At 42.8% G+C, this 22,360-nt stretch overlaps 1 protein-coding gene across 1 annotated transcript in view; it reads left to right on the top strand.

Moving 5' to 3' along the window:
• The window catches only part of MYO3B (myosin IIIB), a 634,284-nt gene that overhangs the window by 535,142 nt on the left and 76,782 nt on the right, over window positions 1–22,360 (top strand). Inside the window, 2 exon segments of the mRNA XM_030210853.1 lie at window positions 6,748–6,811; window positions 9,574–9,679. Coding sequence (XP_030066713.1) covers window positions 6,748–6,811; window positions 9,574–9,679 — 170 coding nt within the window.

Raw genomic sequence — 22,360 nt, 5'->3', positions numbered from 1 at the left:
TTTATGTGATCTTTTTTTTTTCACATCTTTCCTTAAGAAAGAGCACACCTGAGGGTCCTGCTGAGGCCAGGCAAACTTATAGTATAGACCGATAGTTTATGCTGGAGTAGGAAAAAGCAATTGTTTTTAGGCCCTTGAGGTTCAGAATGCAATCAATCAAATAAAGGTCTTGGCCCAGCAAAGTCAAATAAAATTTACTGATGCAAAATGAAACAATTGGCAGAGTGCATGCTAGAAGCACAGCAGCACATTTCCTTTCACTGGCATTTCTAATATGTAAACTGCTTTGATTGTAACCACAGAAAGACGGTATATCAAATCCCATCCCCTTTCTCTTTCCTTTCCCCCTCACCCCCCTTCCCTCCTAACAAAGTACATGAGGTCTGCAGAACTGAGAAGCACTGTGAAAATGGGGGAGGCAGCATGAACTCAGACACCTGCTGCCTCAGGGTCAGATAGGAGGAGCAGAGAAGCCACTGCAGCAGCAGAAACAGCACCTACTCCTAGTGCTCTTCCCACTCTTTTTCCAGATCCTCAGCTGTCTCATTTGGGCACCTTCAAATGTATACTGATGCATACAGATAGATTATGATGCATATAGATAGATTATTCCTGCTGGAATTCTGCACCAAAAAATTCTAAATTCTGTACACAAAATCTGCAAATTCTACAAAATTCTGCTCACAAAATTTGCAAATTCTGCAAGTTTATTTGTCATAATTTAAACAATATTACAGCCCCCCTCTCTGTACACAGATACTAGCCATACTTTTCCCATCCCCCCTCCCTGCAACCATAGCATCCACCTTTTTTCCAGCCCCTTCCCTGTATCGCCACATAGCATCCACCTTTTTGCACACACCCCTCCATCCACCTTTTTGAGCCCCCACACACTCCATTCAAACTCCATTTTTTCCAGTTACCCCCTACACACAGTCACACTCTATTTTTTCCAGATCCCCCCCCCCCCCCCCAATACCTGCACTCACCAGTCCAATGTGATAGGAGGAGGAGGAAACTATTATAAAGAATACAATTACAGAACAGGTAGACACACATGGTTTAATGGGACAGAGTCAGCATGGATTCAGCCAAAGGAGATCTTGCCTCACCAATTTGATTAATTTCTTTGGAGGCGTGAATAAACATGTCAATAAAGGTGAGTCAGTTGCAGTGGCGTAGCCAGAAGTCAATTTTTGGGTGGGCCAACAGGTTGGATGGGTGGGCACTAGACAGTGGTGTGCTGGTAAATGTTTAACAACAGGCTCTCTCCCCGGTCCACCTCTGCACCCCCCCCCCCCCCCATCCACCTGTGCACCTCCCCTCAAAATTGCAGAGCTGGCTATAGCCGGGGAGAGAGCCTGGGGGGGGGGGGGGGGCAATGCATTACTGTCTCCAGGAAAAAAAAATTAAAAGATCCCAGGTTCCAATTTAATTCATGTTTAATGTGGGATAAAATGCCATAAATAAGTAAATAAATATAAACTTTTAATGTTGAGCACCTGATTCTCAAAGTGGACATATTCCAAACACTATAATGAAAATAAAATGAATTTTTTTCTACCTTTGTTGTCTGGTGACTGTTTTTCTGATCATGCTGGCCCAGTATCCGATTCTGCTGCTATCTGTCCTCTTAACTCCGTTTCCAGGGCTTCCTTTCCATTTATTTGTTTACTTTCCGCCTTTCTTCTTCATTTCTTGTCCTACATCCGTAAGTAAAAGCTGGGTCCTCCGCAAACTTGACTGTCCAGTGGATCCAGCTTTTGCCTATTTTCTTCATCCATGTGCAGTTTTTCTACTCTCTTCCTTTTCTGTTATCTCATCTCCTTCCTCACTCCTCCCTCCCCCTCCATGTCCAGCAACCCTCCTCTCCCCCCTACCCTCCCCTCCATCCACCCATGTCCAGCAACCCTCCTCTCCCCTTCCCTCCATCCAGCAACCCTCCTCTCCCCTTCTTCCACCATATCCAGCAACCCTCCTCTCCCCTTCCCTCCGTCCAGCAACCCTCCTCTCCCCTTCCCTCCATCCAGCAACCCTCCTCTCCCCTTCTTCCACCATATCCAGCAACCCTCCTCTCCCCTTCTTCCACCATGTCCAGCAACCCTCCTCTCCCCTTCTTCCACCATGTCCAGCAACCCTCCTCTCCCCTTCCCTCCATCAACCCTCCTCTCCCCTTCTTCCACCATATCCAGCAATCCTCCTCTCCCCTTCTTCCACCATGTCCAGCAACCCTCCTCTCCCCTTCCCTCCATCAACCCTCCTCTCCCCTTCTTCCACCATATCCAGCAACCCTCCTCTCCCCTTCTTCCACCATGTGCAGCAACCCTCCTCTCCCCTTCCCTCCATCCAGCAACCCTCCTCTCCCGTCTGCCCTGTTTCCTTCCTGCCCCCCGTACCTTTAAATATTACAGTTTTGCTGGAGTCGCGGGCGGCCGGCATTGAAGACATCAGCAGGCTTACGCCGGTTCCAGCAGCCTTCCCTCTTCCCTCGTTGCAAGTCGGATGATGGCTCCGCCCTCGTAGATACAGGAAATACGTCAGAAGAGGGCGGAGCCATCATCCGACTTGCAACGAGGGAAGAGGGAAGGCTGCTGGAACCGGCGTAAGCCTGCCGATGTCTTCAATGCCGGCCGCCCGCGACTCCAGCAAAACTGTAATATTTAAAGGTACGGCGGGCGGCGGCGGGGCAGTGGCGGGCTGGGGAGGCAGATGCGGGATCGGAGCTCAGCCTGCTTCCTCCGCTCCGCTGCCTCCACTGCTGGGTGGGCCTGAACCAAAACTGGGTGGGCCTGGGCCCACCCAGGCCCACCCGTGGCTACGCCCCTGGTCAGTTGAAGTGGTGTATCTAGATTTTCAGAAAGCTTTTGACAAAGTACCTCATGAAAGACCCCTGAGAAAATTAAGGAGTCATGGGATAAGAGGCAATATCCTTCTATGGATTAGGAATTGGTCAATGGAAGAGGGTGAATAGTGGAGTATCACAGAGATCTGTACTGGGATTGGTGCTATTTAATATATTTATAAATTATCTGTAATCAGAATGACAAATGAGGCGATTAAATTAGCAGATGAAACAAAACTATTCAAAGTTGTCAAAACACATGTGGACTATGAAAAATTGTAGGAAGACCTTAGGAAACTGGAAGACTGGGCATCCAAATCGCAAATGAAATATAATGTGGACAAATGTAAAATGATGCACATTGGAAAGAATAATCCAAATCATAGTTATCTGATACAAGAGTCCACTTTAGGAGTCAGCACTCAAGAAAAAGACCTAAGTGACATTGTAGACGATATGCTGAAATCTTATGCCCAATGTGCGAAGGCAGCCAAAAAAGCAAAGAGGATGCTAGAAATTATTATGAGAGGGATGCAAAATAAAACCAATAATATTATAATGCCTCTGTATTGGTCCATGGTGCAACCTCACCTTGAGTATTGTGTTTAATTCTGGTTGCCGTACTATCCTGATTGATGGAAACCACCGAAGACATGTCCGACCTCCAGCATTTCATAGACCCCACTTGGATCTTGACCGCTGTCACAGTGCCGGTTCTACCTGGTAAAACCATAGTGCTTCAATGTCTCCGGGAGGCTGTACTCGAGGGGTCATGACTCTAAAATCTCTGGACACCCTGGGGTTTGATATACCATTGAACTGATATCCTGCTTGTATTTGTGGCCTGGACTCAAGATGGACGTAAAACAGTTTGTCATAGCCTGTCCAGTCTGCGCATGCCAAAAACCAACCCGTGCCCACTCTTGGTGCCTGCTGCAACCACTCCCAACACCTAAGAAACCTTAGGCACACCTTGCGATGGACTTCATCACAGATCTCCCTCTCTCTGATGGTTTCTCCACTATCTGGGTTGTGGTGGACCATTTCTCAAATATGGCTCACTTTGTGCCTCTCACTGAATTACCATCAGCCACTACGCTGGCCCCCAGATTTTGGTGGACTTCATCACAGATCTCCCTCTCTCTGATGGTTTCTCCACTGTCTGTGTTGTGGTGGACCATTTCTCAAATATGGCTCACTTTCTGCCTCTAACTGAATTACCATCAGCCCCTACGCTGGCCCCCAGATTTTGGTGGAAACTCAATAGTTTACTTCAGGTTAAACTAGATTTCTTGTCTGGATATCACCTGCAGACTAATGGTCAAACTGAGAGAATCAATCAAATATTGAAAGCCTTCATGCGGGCCTATGTTTCCACCTTACACGATGACTGGTCCCAGTTGCTACCCTGGGTAGAATTCTGTTACAATAATCACATAAGTGAGTCCACTGGAGCCTCTCCCTTTTGGATTGTGTTTGGCCAACACCCTCGAGTACCTATGCTGGTTCCACTTGTCCTGGAGGTCCCTCTGCTCAAGGAGACCATCAATTCCCTTTCCCAGATATTGGAGACAACATGGAACCTCTTAATCCAGTCTGCCCAGATGTACAAGCGGCAAGCCAACAAAACAAGACATCCTGTTTCTCGCTTCCATACAGGAGATTTGCTCTGGCTTCCTACACAGAATCTATGCCTCAAAACCCCATCTGTCCAGTATGCTCCCCGGTTCATTGGACTGTATCTGGTGTTCCAACAAGTGGATCCAGTCACCTACCAATTCTAACTGCCCACTAACCCCTGTAAAACCTCTGGTACTAAGGAAGATGGCCAAGGTTCCTGCTACGCCTCTACCAGTCAACGCTGACCCCGACGAGGAATACGAGGTCCAGAGCATCCTGGATTCCTGAAGAGTGTGTGGAAGGTTGCAATACCTCATCACCTGGAAAGCTTTCAGCCATCTTCTGCTCAGGAGCTATATGGTGGCTCGGGTGTGTCAGATTCTCGTTCCTACCAGACACCATTGCAGCAGCCTGTGCCTTAGGCATGTGCGCGTACCCCATGCACCCTTTTCTTCTGGATGGCTGCCCCAGGCGCACCCCCGATGATGTCAGTGAGTGGGACTACTTAAGCCAGCCAGCCTTCTCATTATCTTTGCAACATTCCAGCTTGTTTAGCCGTGTGTTGCCTGGCCTCCGGAAGCTGTGGCTCCAGTCTCCTGTTTCAGCCAAGCCCACTGTGGTTTGAGTGTCCAGTTCCAGTCAAGCTCACTGTGGTTCCAGTCTCTAGTTCCAGTCCAATTCACTGTGGTTCCAATCCCCAGTTCCAGTCAAGCTCACTGTGGTTCAGTTCCCACCAATCTCGCTCTGGTTCCTACCTATGTGCCTACTGCTCCTGATCCAGCCCCAGTTCCCACCTTCCATCTGTGGCCCTGTGCTATCCTTCAGTCCAGCCTTCCACCATACGCCTCTGTTACTCATCTGTCAGCCTGGGTCTCCTGGTCTTGAGGTCAGGGACCCAACAGTGGTCCAAGGGCTCACCCTCCAGGCCCGTAACAACACCAAAAGCAGTAGTGTCCCTTAGTCTGTGAGAATGAGAGGAAATAATACAGCAGTAAGAGAAAGTTATGAGAAGCAGAGTTAATTTTTAATTAACTGGAAGTCAAGACAATGACTAGAGAATCTTTGATCCATCTCTTTTCCCTACTCATTTTTACCTCGGGTACCACTTTTGCCATGAGTAGGAGGCTTTGATCAAATTTGATAGTAACATAATAACATAGTAGATGACGACAGAAAAAGACCTGCACGGTCCATCCATTCTGCCCAACAAGATAAACTCATATGTGCTACTTTTTGTGTATACCTTACCTTGATTGTATCTGCCATTTCAGGGCACAGACCCTAGAAGTCTGCCCCGCCTCCCACCACTGGCTCTGCCACCCAATCTCCGCTAAGCTTCTGAGGATCCATTCCTTCTGAACAGGATTCCTTTATGTTTATCCCACGTATGTTTGAATTCCATTACCGTTTTCATCTCCACCACCTCCCGTGGGAGGGTATTCCAAGTATCCACCACTCTCTCCGTGAAAAAATACTTCCTGACATTTTTCTTGAGTCTGCCCCCCTTCAATCTCATTTCATGTCCTCTAGTTCTACCACCTTCCCATCTCCGGAAAAGGTTCGTTTGTGGATTATTACCTTTCAAATATTTGAACGTCTATATCATATCACCCTTGTTTCTCCTTTCCTCCAGGGTATACATGTTCAGGTCAGCAAGTCTCTCCTCATACGTGTTGTAACGCAAATCCCACACCATTCTCGTAGCTTTTCTTTGCACAGCTTCAATTCTTTTTATATCCTTAGCCACCAAAACTGAACACAATACTCCAGGTGGGGCCTCACCAACGACTTATACAGGGGCAGTAAAACCTCTTTTCTTCTGCTGGTCACACCTCTCTCTATACAGCCTAGCAAACTTCTAGCTACGGCCACTGCCTTGTCACATTGTTTCGTTGCCTTCAGATACTCAGATACTATCACCCCAAGATCCCTCTTCCCGTTCGTACATATAAGACTCTCACCGCCTAACACATATGTCTCCCGTGGATTTCTACTCCCTAAGTGCATCACTTTACATTTCTTCGCATTGAATTTTAATTGCCAAACCATAGACCATTATTCTAGCTTCTGCAGATCCTTTTTCATGTTTTCCACTCCCTCCCTGGTGTCCACTCTGTTACAAATCTTAGTATCATCCGCAAAAAGGCAAACTTTACCTTCTAACCCTTTAGCAATCTCACTCACAAATATATTGAACAGAATCGGCCCCAATAGATAGATAGATAGATATAGATAGCAAATGAGAATGCTAATTAACTGTTTACTTTTATCATTATTATTTTTAGGAGACAAAACAGTGACACAGTTGATTCTACAGAGCCAGGTTGTCTTGGGAAACAAAATGAAAAGGTACAAGTTTAATTTCTAAAACAACATTGTTTTGTGGCTTTCTTATTCCTGAGTCCACTGTTCCGAAACACGTGCATGGCCATTTGGCACAGTCATCTGAACATGAGACTGCTAACAATGTTTTGAAGTCTTTTGAGACAAAAGTCTTCTTGCTGAGAACTGTAGAGGGGTGGAAAGGCAGGGAGGTACAATGAACAAGAGAATGAAAGGCTGGAAATTTGCTTCTAAGAGCAGCTCCCCACACTGCTCCCTGAGGTGATTTGTCTCTGTGCTTGGCTTTCTACAGATGTTAGGGCTTCCTTTTCACTGAGGACCTGAGATTCTTCAGTAGTACTTTGATATCCTGCGTGAATTCAATATGTGGAATGGAGGAGTCACTCTGTGACTTGGAGCACAGTGTATAGCCTTTGAAGTCTGATCCAATCTTTGCTGCTTACCATTTGATGTTGAAAGGATGAAATGAAGAAATGTACAGTTTTTGCCAGTAACTCTGCTGAGCATATGTAAGACAAAAAGAAAAAAAAGAAAAAGGAAAAAAAAAAACAAAATCCCTTGGATGATGTACTTAGAAATGTTAAGCAGATTAATATTTTCCTATAGCTTTTTTTGCCAAGAAATATAAATTAAGGGCTCCTTTTACAAAGCAATGCTAGCGATTCTGGCGCAGCAAATGCGACAAAGTCCATTCATTTCTTTGAAAAAGGAGCCCTTAGAGAGGAGCACAGAATATATTCGTTGTTTTCCTGCTGAAAGATTGTAGTTGTTGTGTTAGTCCACTCAAATATATAGAAAAAAGGGTAAAGAAACAAGTTGTAAGTGATACATGCCTTTCTATAGGACCAACTTAAGAGGCTAGGCTCCTTGAAATAGTAAAAAAAAACTTTTCTTCTTCAAACCTTACCCTATCCCTTTACTGAGCTGTATCTATAATGCAACCTATAACTTCTTAACATATGTAGACAACCTCCTCGATTCTGTACCACTTAACCCGATGTATGAGCACTGTTTCTGCACTGATCAAATTTATTTATTTATTTGGATTTATTTATCGCCTTTTTGAAGGAATTCAGTCAAGGCGGTGTACAGTAAGAATAGATCAAACATGAGCAATAGGCACTGCACAGCATGTCGAACCCCATCAACACAAGCATGAGAATGTAGCCTGTGCTGCACAACAGACACGACCCCAGCAACACATGCATGGGGGAAATAGCCAGTAATATATGGCTGGTATAATCCCAACAACACAAGCACCGGTTAGTAACCGGCACTGTATGACAAACACAACACCAACAACACAAGCATGGGGAAAGTAAGTTGTACAGCACAACAGGAAATTAAAGCATGAGGAAAGTACCTTGCACTGTGCATCAAGTGCTATCGCACCGCGACAGGGGTCACACAAATGACAAAGGAGGTTTCAACAGACTAATTTCAAAAGGCTGATGCTTTCCAAAATTTTGTGTGATATGTGCCTTCGAATAAAATGCAAAGCTCACACACACCGACAGTGTAAGTCTCCTAAAGGGAGTTGGCATTTTGCATACATGTCCCTTTAGGAGAGACACAGAATAGTCTTGCTCTTGGCATTGACGTTTTACCTTTTTTTTTAGAAGAGAGGAGACCAAAGAAGCTCTTGTTGTAGTACATTTTCAACAGTGTACGTTGTACACTATATCATCAGAGGTTGTTCAAGACCCCTGAGGCAGGCCTTTGGACCGAAACACGGCCGTGTCAGGTCGTTTTTTAGATAATAAAGCATTTTTTGGTATCATTTGTTTTTCTCACTTTTTTGTTCCATATCTCACGGTATCGTGAGGGTTTTCACCACCTTTTTTGTTGTGGCTCAGGTCCTAGCACCCACATAACCATTGGCTTCTCCCTAATACCACCTGGTACTGCCTCTGACCTGCCCACTTTTTCTAGAAGTGGTCAGAGGCAATATTCATTGGTACGGCCCACTTTAATGATACTGAATATTGAGAGTTAGATGGTGGTAAGCAATTTAAGAAGGCAGGAGAGGCTCCTGCCCTCTTAAATCACTTCAAATATCAGCCAGAATATTTTTTGTTGTAGGTCTATCTGTCTTGATTAAATTGTAATCTCCAAGGTATAGGAAGTGGCTGTGGGAGGAATTCAATAAATGGTGCCCAAAGTTAGGTGCTGGGATGATCCGCACTAAACTAGTATTCTCTAAAGGGCACTCTGTGTGATACAACCTTTACAGAATACCAGCTTAACACATATTTTGAACCTAACTTTGGGTGTGAGCAGTTAGGCCTGTCAAAAGCTGGTGTAAATGCTGGCATCCAACTAATGGCAATTAGGCACGAAAAGCCAGGTATTCTATAACATTGCACCTAAATTCTGGGAATGTCCCTGAGCTGCCCATGATCACGCCCCCTTTGGAGTTGCATGCTATGACATTTAGGTGCGCATGTTATAGAATAGGGCGTAAGGCAGATCCATGCGTAACTCTTAATTTCTGCCAATTAAGTACTTGTTAACGCTAATAATTGTTAGCACCTAATTGGCCAATTAATTTACAGGACAATCTGAAATCCACACCCAAATTTGCATACCAAACTTTGGGCGACCTGTAGTGAATTCTTCCTCTATGTCCTAGAACAGTTCAGCATACGTTTAATATGCACTATACAAATAATAACAGACTAATAATCATTACAACAAAACTGTACCTTCTCATTTCTAAGAATCTCTAAACAGATGTTTCCCTCCTCCCCCCCCCCCCCCCCCCCCAGGAGGACTCAGAACAATCAGTGCAGGAGGATGATTCACAATCTGGTCCGACTCAAGAAAATCCAAATCACCAGATTACAAGTTCAAAGGGAGCATATAAAGAACCAGGTCAGAAATGCATTGACTATGATGTGGATTTGTACGTATATTGCTGAGTTCTTTTAACAGTCCAGCTTTAGACAAGAAACATAGGGGCCTTTTTAGAATTAGAATTGCGCTAATGTATTTATGAATCTGAATGGGGCCTTTTCACTAGCAAAATGTATGAATAGGCCCCATAAAGTAAGGAAGACTGCTTAATATTTGGAATATAATGGAACACAGGGAGGGTGCATTATCCCCCTAATTCTATATAGTGCACCAAAGTTTAGGAGCCAATTAATTAACGGAAGTTAACAGGAGTAAAATAGCAGTTAGGCGCTATTCTATAATTTGGTGCCATAAGTGTTCTAGGGGAACATTCACATGGGAGAGGTATGGGTGTTCTAACTATTTAAGCAAACACTTTATTGAATACTGGCAGTTAGGTACCTAACTGCTGCATTTAGAACATAAGAATAAAACCATTGCCATAGTGGGTCAGACCGAAGGTCCAACAAGCCCAGAATTTTGTTTCCGACAGTGGCCAATCCAGGTCAAAAGAAACTGGCAAACTCCCAAAAGAGTAAAAACAGATTTTTATGCTGCTTATTCCAGGAATAAGCAGTGCATTTTCCTATGTCCATCTTAATAATGGCTTATGGACGTTTCGTTTAGGAAGTTGTCCAAACTTTTTTAAAACCCTGCTAAGCTTTTACCACATTGACAGCGAATTCCAGAGTTTAATTACACGTTTGTTAATCTGATCATGAGCCCTTGTGCCTAGGCCGAGGCGTAGGATGGACCTTGGCCAAGGCCTAGGGTACACCAAACAGGCGCTAAGCAATACCACAGGCCACAAAGCCCCGCACACTCAGGACAATCAACAAGCACCAACAGAAAAGGGAGATAGACCACTCATGCGGGCAGCAAGGCTGATCTGGAACCCACTCGTACAGAGTCCAAGCGTACGTGCCGCAACGCCAAATTGGAACCAAATTATACATTAGGGAAGAGAAAAGAACAACGAGGGGTCCCAAAAGGACTGGAGCTCAAGTAACGCACACAGCACCAGTCAGTGACACAAAGGGAAGGACAAAACTGGCGGATACAGCCTACGACCAGAGGGAGAGAATACAAACAATGGCTACACAGAAACTTAGGTAGCGGAGGGCAATGCCAACAGGGAAAAAGGGAAAGCCGGGGTCAGAATGGGACACTATAGACACAGAATCTACAAGATCGAAGCTCCACAGGAATGACTAAACAGGGAAAAACAGACTGAAGGAAAAGGCTGCTTTCAAATAAGGACAGGAAAGAAGCAGGCACACAAGAGTACCGAAAGGGATAAGGCAGACACCAGAGAAAGGCTGCCTAAAAGAGACAGTGCTCACAGAAGGCAAATACCAAGCACTGCACATAAAGGGTTAACACTAAGTAAAGGGAAACTAAACAAACCAATCAGGAAGGAGCTTACCACGGACAGAAAGGCTGCCTAACAGAGGCAGGGACAAACGAGGAAGGGCCAATCCAGGTCACAAGTACCTTCCAGAAACCCAATTAGTAGCACCATTCCATGCTACCAATCCCAGAGCAAGCAGTGGCTTCTCCCACATCCATCTCAATAACAGACTATGGACTTTTCCTCCAGGAACTTGTCCAAACCTTTTTTAAATCCAGATATGCTAACTGCCATTTCCACAACCTCCAGCAACAAGTTCCAGAGCTTAACTATTCTTTGAGAGAAAACATATTTTCCTCCTATTTGTTTTAAAAGTATTTCCATGCAAATTCATTGAGTGTCCCCTGGTCTTTGTTCTTTTTGAATGAGTGAAAAATCGGTTTACTTCCACCCGCTTCACACCACTCAGGGTTTTGTAGACCTCAATCATATCTCAGCAGTCTCTTTTCTGTGCTAATGGGGAATTCTATGCAAATTCCTCCAGGAGTAATACTCTGTACACACCCTGAAGAAAAGACTGCATGATCAGCTGAAGCAAAGAATGTCAAGGAATATTTTCAGAGGTCAAATATATCACAGTACCATAGTCCTCAGCCTTTGTGGTTGCCAATCAAGTCTGTTCTTCTGAGATACAGTATTAACCTCACAGGATTCAAGTTTTGTGAGAACCTTGACTCCTTGTAGCAGAATCACAGGAGTTCTAATCATAAGTAGAGATGTGGCTACAGGTACCGGCCTGGCTAGGTCAAGCTATGGAGAATTTACAATTATACCACTGGTCTCAATATACTGGCATGGAGGAAAAAGAGACACAAATTTGTAGGAGGTAGAAAAGTCTCTAAATCTTAATCAAAAATAAAATTCAATTTCTTTGACAACATCATGGTTAGGCATTAAGGACCAAAGACCTTTAAAACAAACATATCCAATAGAACCAGCAGTGAACAAAGGGATGGATATTGCATTAATTTTCATAAATGTAACATTGAAATGTTATGATGAGATCCCACGGGCCTATGGAAATGTTTATGTATAATGGGAATTTGCACTTCACTGTTTATCAGATTACATAGGCCTCATTAGCTATGAAATCAGCAATTTGTTGAATGATATTAGAGTAATACAATCACACTGAAAAAAATACCATTGCCATTAATGCTTATTGCCAGTTAGGATGGCGTTTTCAGCCACTGAGACTGAGCCGAGCTCTTAACTATGGAAGTAATCATTTAAATTTGTGACAGAAGCTCTCCTGTTTCTGCCCAAGCTCTATCTGTACCCTGAAGCACGGACATAGCCAAAACTCAATTTTCCTCTCACTTCTTCTCCCCCCCCCCCCCCCCCCCCCCCCCCACATACCCACTGTTGCATCTGCATCATCATATCTTTGCTGATGGGGCCCATGTCCAGCCAGCAAAAGTGATTCTCTGCTGGATCCCCCGTCCATGTTGCCTGAGCATTGAAGAAATCTGCGGTGTGCTCTAGCCGCCGACACTGGCCTGTCCTGCATGCTCAGCTCACTGCATGAATAGATTTAAGACTTAATTTATTTCATATATTGCCTATAAATTAATATTACCTAAGTGATGTACAAAGGTTTAAAAAAAATAATAATCATATTGGGTTGACTGTAGCCAAGATAAACACACTGGAGGGGAGGTGACATAAGACGGGTGGAGGAGGAGGTGTAAGAAGACTAATATTTCATAAAACTTACTATAGTACCTTTTCTGACAAGCAGGCCAAAGCAGTTCTCAATCAAAAAAAATAACATGATTTAAAGAAAGAAAGAACTTCATTAAAAACAGGACAGTCAGAAGCAACAAGAAACCCAAGCACAGACCGAGAAGCATGAAAGTGATGCAAAGTAGTGGGCTGCTGCAACCAGAGTACTCGCAAACACAAGGAGAAGTAGGACAGTGAGGACAGGAATGGCTCGGCAGCTAGACAGTCCAGGAAAAAAAGTCAGACCAAAATGATACTTCTTCAATGCTTTCTTGAATTTGTTAGAAGAATATTCAACATAAATTTTAGTGCATAAATTCTGTGAATATGTATTTTTTTATATTTATTCATTTTGAACCAATTATTTGTAAAGGATAACACACTGGTATGCAAATGGATGTGAGAGTTTAAAAATGTTTTTGTATTGGTTTATCATTGTATGGTATTGTATTTTTAACTTGCGCCTCTGCATAGTGGTGAAGTGTGAAATTAAGTGCAAATCACCACCTGAATGATGATTCAAGGTTTCAATGCCCTTATGTATATGTATGAAAATGGTTTAGAATTTAGGTCCTGAGCAAGGGGGGTGGGGGGGGGGGGGGGGAGGTGACGAGAAGGGAAGCGAAAGAAGGGGGGAATTATTCAGAGATGTTTGGTGTTGCCTTACTAAATCAGAACTGCAGTGGCATTCCGTGCTTGGCTGATACCCGGGGCGGATCGCCGCTGCACGCACCCCCCCCCCCCCCGGGTGCAGTGCAACACGGCGCCCCCCCCAGAGTGGAACGGCACCCCCCCTGGCGTCGGCACCCTCCCTGGTGTGGACCCTAACCCCCCCCCCGGCGCAGCGCCTTTCACTCCCCCCGACAGTCCCCACCTGCCTACCAGCTGAGCTCCGGCCGGCACCTCCAATCTACAGCGCTGCTGACTTTAAATGAAGAAAACCGTCTTGTCGTTGGCCCTTCACTACTGAGTCCCGCCCTCTGATATAACTTCCTATTTCCTCGAGGGCGGGACTCAGTAGTGAAGGGCCAACGACGAGATGGTTTTCTTCATTTAAAGTCAGCAGCGCTGCAGATTGGAGGTGCCGGCCGGAGCTCAGCTGGTAGGCAGGTGGGGACTGTCGGCGGGAGTGAGAGGCGCTGTGCCGGGGGGGGGTGGACGGAGCACCCCCCCACCCGTTGACACCCGGGGCGGACCGCCCCCACCGCCCCGCCCTTGCTACGCCACTGCAGAACTGTACACTGCCACTAGTACGGTTTTATGTTTGCTTATGTTTTGAATTTTAAAATAAAGAAGAAAAACAAGAAATGAAGTAGAAATAAAGTAAATAAGCAAGCAACCAGGTAAACAAATAAATGGAGTTGTGGGCAGGAAGGGGGCATGGCCAGAGGTGGGGCCAGGAGCAGGGAGAGGCAGGGTCACAGGTGGGGAAGGGGCAGGGCCAGGGAGGGGAGGGGCCTGGGGACTCAGTGTACTTGTGTGCCAAGGGCCCACCGAAAGATTAATCCTGTCCTGCTTACACTAGCTCCTTTTACTTTTGCCCACTGCTTTCCAACATCTTCCAGATGTTCCCATCCAGACAATTCCTTGAGGTAACCCCCCCCCCTGAACAAAGTTAGTTTTTTTGATGTCTAGAACCTTCACTTTTGAATGAACCCTCTCCACACCTATCTTAATATTAAATCACATCATCTGGTGATCACTGGATGCCAGATGATCACCTACTATAACATCAGAAACACTCTCCCCATTAGTAAGCACTAAGTCCAGAATGGCCCCATCCTGTGTGGGTTCCATGAATTTCTATTTTATCCTATGCTTCTAGGGTCATAGTTGGATGGGGAGAGGGTCAGCAGTCTTAAGACCCTAACTTTGTGGAACCTACAACACCAAATCCTGATCCACGAAATCTCAGAAAAATCCAGTCACACACCAGGTTAGTTATTCAAAACCAAAACTGATTACTACTGAATTCCTTGGGTTGCAGAACAATCAGCAGTATAAGACAAAAGGTCTGGCAGGAATTTTCTCGTACAGTTCAAACACTCAGGCTTCACAGATTGGAAAAACAAAAATCTGGTATGTGTTTACTACAATGGACTCACTTTCAAGAAAACCTCAAATCCTCTTCCAGCTAGGTGTGAATGGGCAACAGTGAATACAGTTTCTCCAGTTGCTCACTGGCCCCATTTTCCAAGTGTAGTCTTTATTTATTTATTTATTTATTTATTTATTTACTTATTCATTCATTCATGACATTTATACCCATATTAGCCTGAAATAGATTCAAGTTCAATGTGGCTTACAAACAAACAATAAAGTGAATAATATATAATAATGTACAGAATATAACACAAATTACAATAACTTCAAGAAGCAAATTAATACATGTGCGGTAGGTAACTAGGGAGTTAGACTATCTCAAGGACAAACAAATAATTAAGGTAGATAGGTGAGAGCATAATTAGGAAGGAATAGATGGGAAACAAGATTAAAGAAAAGGGTGTGCATAAAATTCAAATAGAGTTTTTTTTATATTCAGAAAGGCCAGACTGAAGAAATGTGTTTTTTGAAGAATTCTAAAAGTTAGGTAATCATCTGCAAACTTGATTGATTTAGGAACAGAATTCCATATTTTGATGCCTTGATAGGAGAAATTAGCAGAGTGAATTGTTTTCTATATCACTTTCTTACAGATAAGGAAATGTAAGACAAGATATTCTCTAGATGATGTAACAACATTATGAGGGGGTAATACAATAGGATTATTCATATATGATGGGGCTTGACCAAACAGGATTTGATGAATGAAAACACATAACTTGAAAGATATTCTATCTCTTATTGGTAACCAATGTAGCTCATATAAAAGAGGAGTGGCTTTGGTGAAGCGAGGAGATCTACTTATAAGATGAGCAGCAGTATTTTGAGCTGTTTGTAATTTTTTGAGAAGACCACTTTTAAGTCCAGTATAGATGGAATTGCAATAGTCGAATTTGGTGAGGACAAGGAATTGAATCAAAGTATGAAAGACAGATTTAGAGAAAAATTAACTCAATTTCTGTAGCTTCCAAAGTGATTGAAAACACTCAAGGTCAACTTAGAGATTTGGTTTTCAAGGATGAGGAAACGATCTATTGTGACTCCCAAGATTTTCATTGATGACTCAAGGGAATAGGATTTGTTCTTAATAGTAAAGTTACAAAGAGGGGCATTTTTGAGAGATGTCCAAGTTTTGATTGGGACGTCCTCGCAAAACGTCCCAATCCATGGGCAGGGAAACCCATATTTTTGAAACAAGATGGACGTCCATATTTTGTTTCGAAAATACCATCAGGGATGACCAAATCCTTAAATTTGGTCGTCCCTAGATTTGGTCATCCCTAGACATGGAAGTTTCTGATTTTTGATGATAATCGAAACCAAGGACGTCCATCTCAGAAACGACCAAATGCAAGCCATTTGGTCATTGGAGGAGCCAGCATTTGTAGTGCACTGTTCCCCTGACATTCCAGGACACCAACCGGGCACCCTAGGGTCACTGCAGTGGACTTAATAAATTATTCCCAGGTACATAGCTCCCTTACCTTGTGTGTTGAGCCCCCCACAAATGTAACAGGTGGGGGGATGGGGATGGGTCCACCTGTCTGAAGTACACTGCATCCACTAAAACTGCTCCAGGGACCTGCATACTGCTGTCACAGACCTGAGTATGACAACTGAGGCTGGCACAAAATATTTTGAAAAATGTTTTTTGAGGGTGGGAGTGACCACTGGGGGATTAACAGAACGTCATCCCTGATTCTCTCCGGTGGTCATCTGGTCATTTCGGGCACCTTTTTGTGCCTTAGTCGTAAGAAAAACAGGTCCAGGTGAAAACATTCAAGTGCTTGTCAGGGACGTCCTTGTTTTTTTGGATTAGGGTCAAGAATGTCCAAGTGTTAGGCATGCCCAAGTCCCGCCTTCGTGATGCCTCCAACACACCCCCTTGAACTTTGGCCGTCCCTGTGACGGAGTGCAGTTGGGACGTTCAAAATCGGCTTTCGATTATACCGATTTGGATGTTTCTGTGAGAAGAACGTCCATCTTCCGATTTGAAAGATGGACGTCCTTCTCTTTCGAAAATGAGCCCGACAGATTCGTAGAATGGTGAGGATTAGTTATAATTAGAAATTTAGTTTTATTCATGTTAAGTTTTAGTTTGAAATTAGAAGCCCATGATTCTATAAGTTTTATCCCTAGACTAATCATGTGAGTTATGTCAATCAATTCCTTAGAGAATGGGATATAAATGGTGATATCATCAGCTTATATGTATGTTGAAAAGACCATGTTTTTATAAAAGATGACCAAAAGGTATCATCATAATGTTAAACAAGATGGGGGAAAGAGGGGAATCCTGAAGGACCCCACAGCCAGGAGACCACGTTGAAGAAAGTACACCTGATTGTTTGACTTGATATGACCTAGATCTTAAGAAACCAGAAGACCATTTCAGGACAACTCCACAGATTCCGTAATAATCAAGAATATTTAAAAGAATATTATGATCAACAGTATCAAAGACACTGGATAGATCAAATTGAAGTATCAATATTTTGTTGCCAAAACTTAATTCTCTCCTAAAGTTAGCTAAGAGGGTAGTAAGCACAGTTTCTGGGCCTAAAACCAGATTGTGAACTATGAAAAACGGCATGAAGCTGGAGATACTCCATAAGTTGGCGCATGACAAGTCCTTCCATTACTTTAACAAGAAGAGAAATTGAAGCTACTGGTCTATATTTGGAAACTAAACTTATGCTAGTTTGGGTATTTTTAGGTATAGGAGTCAAAATAATATTGCCATTGTCAGAGGGAAACATCAAAGTAAGATTTGAGTGCAAATGATGTAAATCAGGAGCTGACTTGAGGAAATAAGTAGGGCACGTATCGAACAGACAATTTGAATTTGTGTATTTGCGTAATGTGTGATTGACCTGATCAGTAGTGATTGGATGAAAAACGAACCAGATTCTATCTGCTTGAGAATGAGGCAGTAAAAGATCATGTAAATAGAGGAAATAGTCTATAGATGAAGGGGTATTGTTAAGTTCTAGTCTGATTTTAGATATTTTCTGTTTAAAATAAGTAACCAAGTGGTCGGCAGTAGGTGTAGGATCGGTTGAATTGGTTATTAGTTGAGTGTCCAATAAACTATTAACTAATGAGTAAAGTTTCCTCGGGTTGACTACTGTATCACCAATTAATTTGGAATAGTAGGAGGTTCTCGCTTTGAATATCATACCTTTGTAGATTTTCAAAAGTTTTTTCCAAGCGATCAGTTGCTCACTAGATTTGTCCTTAGCCCAAATTATCTTCCATCTCCGGGTCACTGAGAGGGGGGGGGAAGGGGGATCAAAATTCCCCGGGCCTCCAAGGGGGGCCCAGCACCACAGTCCCCTCCACCTGCCCCCCTCCGTCCACCACCGGGCCGGGCCCCCCTGAATTCAAATCATAGCGCCTCACTTCAACCTCACTCCATGTGAAAGAAGCGCAGCAGCGGCAGTCTGCAGATCGCTCCCTTCAAGCCTTCCCTCCCTGTGTCCCGCCCTTGTCTGACGTAACTTGCGCGAGGGCGGGACACAGGGAGGGAAGGCCCGAAGGGAGGCGATCTGCAGACTGTCACTGCTGTGCTTCTTTCACATGGAGCGAGGTCAAGGTGAGGCGCTATGATTTGAATTCAGGGGGGCCCGACCCGGTGGTGGACGGAGGGGGGGAGCGGTGACGACGACGACCTCGGGAGGGGCGGCAGCAGGGTCTTTCGGCAGCCCTGTCTCCTGCATTTATGTTTCATTTGTAAAAGATCATCATTGAACCAAGGGGATAATCTTTTCGGATGAGATTTTACAGTCACAGATGCAATAACATCAAGGACTGCTTTACAAGTATCATTCCATTGCTGAATGAAATTCAGGGAAGAGTTTGAGATAAGTAATGTACTGAATGACTCATTGCACCAGAATTTTAAAAGGCCAATTTTACCTCTAGTTTTAACCTTTTAGTGTCCAATGTTCCCATCAATCTGTTCCCATATGGCTTATTACGGGAACATTGGACACTAAAGGGTAGAATATAACAAATTATGAGATTTGGAATGACAATTTCCTTCCAGTGCAATTTTTAAAAGATGCTACTGTGATCTGTCCAAGGTATTGGGGTCCAATGAAAATCTGAGATGAAAAAAGTAGTTGGGTCAGTAAATTTCGTTGCTAATATATCTAATTGATGACCTGAGAGAATTTTTCATTGAAAAGTGAGAATTGCCCAACATTAAGGAATTCTAGGAAATTCTTGGTGTATTTTTGGTAATGTTTTCAAGATGTAAATTAACATCTCCAACCATAATGATATTATCATTATTAATATATGCATTGGAGATGAATTTGTTACAATCAGCCTCAACTAAGTTCTAAGAATTAGGAGGACAATGTAACATTAGAAGGCAGATAGGTTTAAATAAAGAATTGCAAGATAGAGAACAAGTAGAAATTTCCAGATTATGATATTGGAATATTGGAATTCATAATATTTTTACCTCAAATAAAGATTTATGGATGATAGCTAAACTACCTCCCCTTTTTTTGGCTCTAGGGAAATGAACAACGGAATAACTGGGTGGGCATACATCTAGAATAATAGGATCATCTTTTGCATATAGCCAAGTTTCAGAGATTAGAACAAAATCAAATTGAGCATCAATTATCCAATCTTTAATAATTACAGCTTTGTTAACAACTGATCGAGCATTGACATAACCTACAAACAGAGAAAAATAAGAACAAGTAAAGCTGCTCAACAATGGGACTTTAATCAAGTAGCATTTATTATTTCAATTATATAACTTGTTTTTTCCTTCTAGGTTTAATGAATGTATTTGTAACTTTCAATATCATGACTAATTTTGTTTTATTGAATTATTCAAGTTATACAATGTATTTCAAATTGCATGTTTTACGTGTAAAAAATTTAATTAATTAATTTAAAAAAAAGCATTTATTACAAAAGGTTTCGGAGCCTTTTTTAGTATGATGCTTACTAGAAGGCACAAAGTTCGGATCGTTGCAATTCAAATAGGTAGGAGCAAAACCAGAGGGATTCCTTTGGTGATAAGTTGGTAACCAATGAGGATAATAATATCTTGTAGAATATATCACTGGGATAGCAAAATAGGAATCAAACCCATTAGTAGAATGAATTGTCTAGATAGAATAAGAAAATAAATTAAACAATATAGCAGGACTGTTAGCATTCTTTAAGGAATACTTTGAAACAAGCACTCGATGTCTTTGCGAAAGCAAATATGTGATAAGCATAATGAAAACAAAATAAAAAAGAAGCAGTTGTGATTTTATTATTCAGCTCGAATAATGATAGCAGACAAAAAGGGTGAGAATACAAAGAAATAGCAATGATGAGAGGCCTCCAAATGCCCCTTTGGCATGACACCTAAGGCGCAACACCTCAGAGGTGGGCTGGTTACTATGGCCACCTCCTGCTGATGTCAGCAACCGCTCCCGCTATGGAAGCAGGAGTGACAGGAAACAACTGTGAGTTCAGTCAGCAAAACTGCAGTGATTTTAAAGCCCTAGAGAGTGTGCAGGGAAGAAGTGAATCCAAATTGCTCAGTTCAAATTTCACAGCACAGGGAGGATTCTGACGCCTCAGAGGTGGGCTGGTTACTATGGCCACCTCCTGCTGACATCAGCAACCACTTCCGCCAATTTCCTTGGCCAAATTAGGGAAATTCCAAAAATCTTGTGGTACTCCACTGGATAATATCAGATCAAACTTTGATCTCATATTATCGCCACATCTCTGTTCACTGAGGATCAGTGTGTTCCAGTAGAAATAGTTTACTAACCAAAAATGCTGTTCAGATTATTGGTTGTACTTATAAATACAGAACACAGTTATCAATATATAAGTCAGAGTTCTTCCAGACAAGGAGGAAAATGCCTCAAAAACAAGCCCCTCCCACAAATGTAAATGGGATAAGGGCTACAAATTCATCATCATAGGCGCTCCAAAAACCTCCTAATTTTAAAATATTTTTTTGAAAAAGTTTTTTTCTTAATACTAAACAACAAAAGTACCCTGCCAAGTAAGCTGTAAAGTCTTACTTAACTTCGGCAGGCTGCAAACTATCTCCTCCCGGACCGTGATTCAACTGTGGTCAACGGGTCCCGTTTCGCATTACGCTGCTTCAGGACCACAGCAATTCAGTCAACCAATTCAACGGTCATATGTCCTATACAAGGGGGAGGAAAAAGGCTTAAATATTTGTAAATTTCCACAAAAAATCAGTCTATTAATTACTGACTCTGCTTACGTTCCATTCATAATGCCGACGGTAGCATGAAGGGCAGGTACAATTAAACATGGCGGTCCTATAAATACAAACTGTGACACACAAACTGTGACAAACTATGTCACACGCTGTCATCAATGTCCAATCACAATTCTTTAAGCAAAAGAAAGCGTACCCACATTACTGAATGAAGATCAAAAATAAAAATCAATTCTTCATATCAGAGAAAATGCATCCATTCGATCTTCCCATTTAGACCCACAGGATTCATTGATTTTAACCGAAAAATCCACTGTTGTTCTTTTCTTAACAACCACACTCGGGTTTCTTCTCCCTGTAGACGCCAATCCACTTGCTGTAAAACTAGACATCTAAGCGAATTGAAGCTATGAGAAACTTCAGTACAGTGTATGGCCAATGGAGACGTAGTTTTCTTTGTTGAGATAACACTTTTATGTTCAATAAGTCGGACATACAGCTGTCGAGTGGTCTGACCAACATAAATCTTACTGCAGGGACACTGAATACAATAAATAACTCCCTTAGATTTGCATGTAGTGTTTGTATATAAAGCAAATCTCTGTCCAGTGGTAGGATTCACAAATTCCTTTGTCTCGATCATAATGGAGCACATCTGACAATTGCCACACTTTTTATGTCCGTTAAAAACCATCTCTTTCTGAAGGTCCAGTCTTGACGAACACAGAAGCTCCTTTAAATTACTTCCCCTGCTATAAGCCATCCTGACTGCAGAATTCACAAATTGAGGTAAAGTTTGAACAATATTCCAGTGTCTCCTGATAATATTGGAAACACTGTTCGCTTGCAAAGTATGTTTTAACACATAAGTATAAACCATTCCCTCTTGATCATCTTCTCTCCCCGTAGGCTGCAATAACAGCTGTCTGTCAATATATTTTGCCCTTTTATACGCTGACCTCACAACTTTCTTGGGGTACCCTCTTTCTAAGAGGCTGTCTTGTAAGTTTTGTGCTTGACGACAAAAATCATTTTTGCTGGAACAAACCTCCGGTATCGTAAAAATTGAGCAAATGGTAAGTTATTCTTCAACGATTTTGGATGACAGCTAGTATAATATAGCAGTGTGTTTCGATCTCTGTTCTTTTTATACACTGAGGTCTCAAAATGATCAATTTGTTTATTCACTTTCACATCC

Source organism: Microcaecilia unicolor, chromosome 7 (assembly GCF_901765095.1).
Source record: "Microcaecilia unicolor chromosome 7, aMicUni1.1, whole genome shotgun sequence".
Taxonomy (NCBI): domain Eukaryota; kingdom Metazoa; phylum Chordata; class Amphibia; order Gymnophiona; family Siphonopidae; genus Microcaecilia; species Microcaecilia unicolor.
This window is presented reverse-complemented; position numbering and strand designations above follow the sequence as displayed.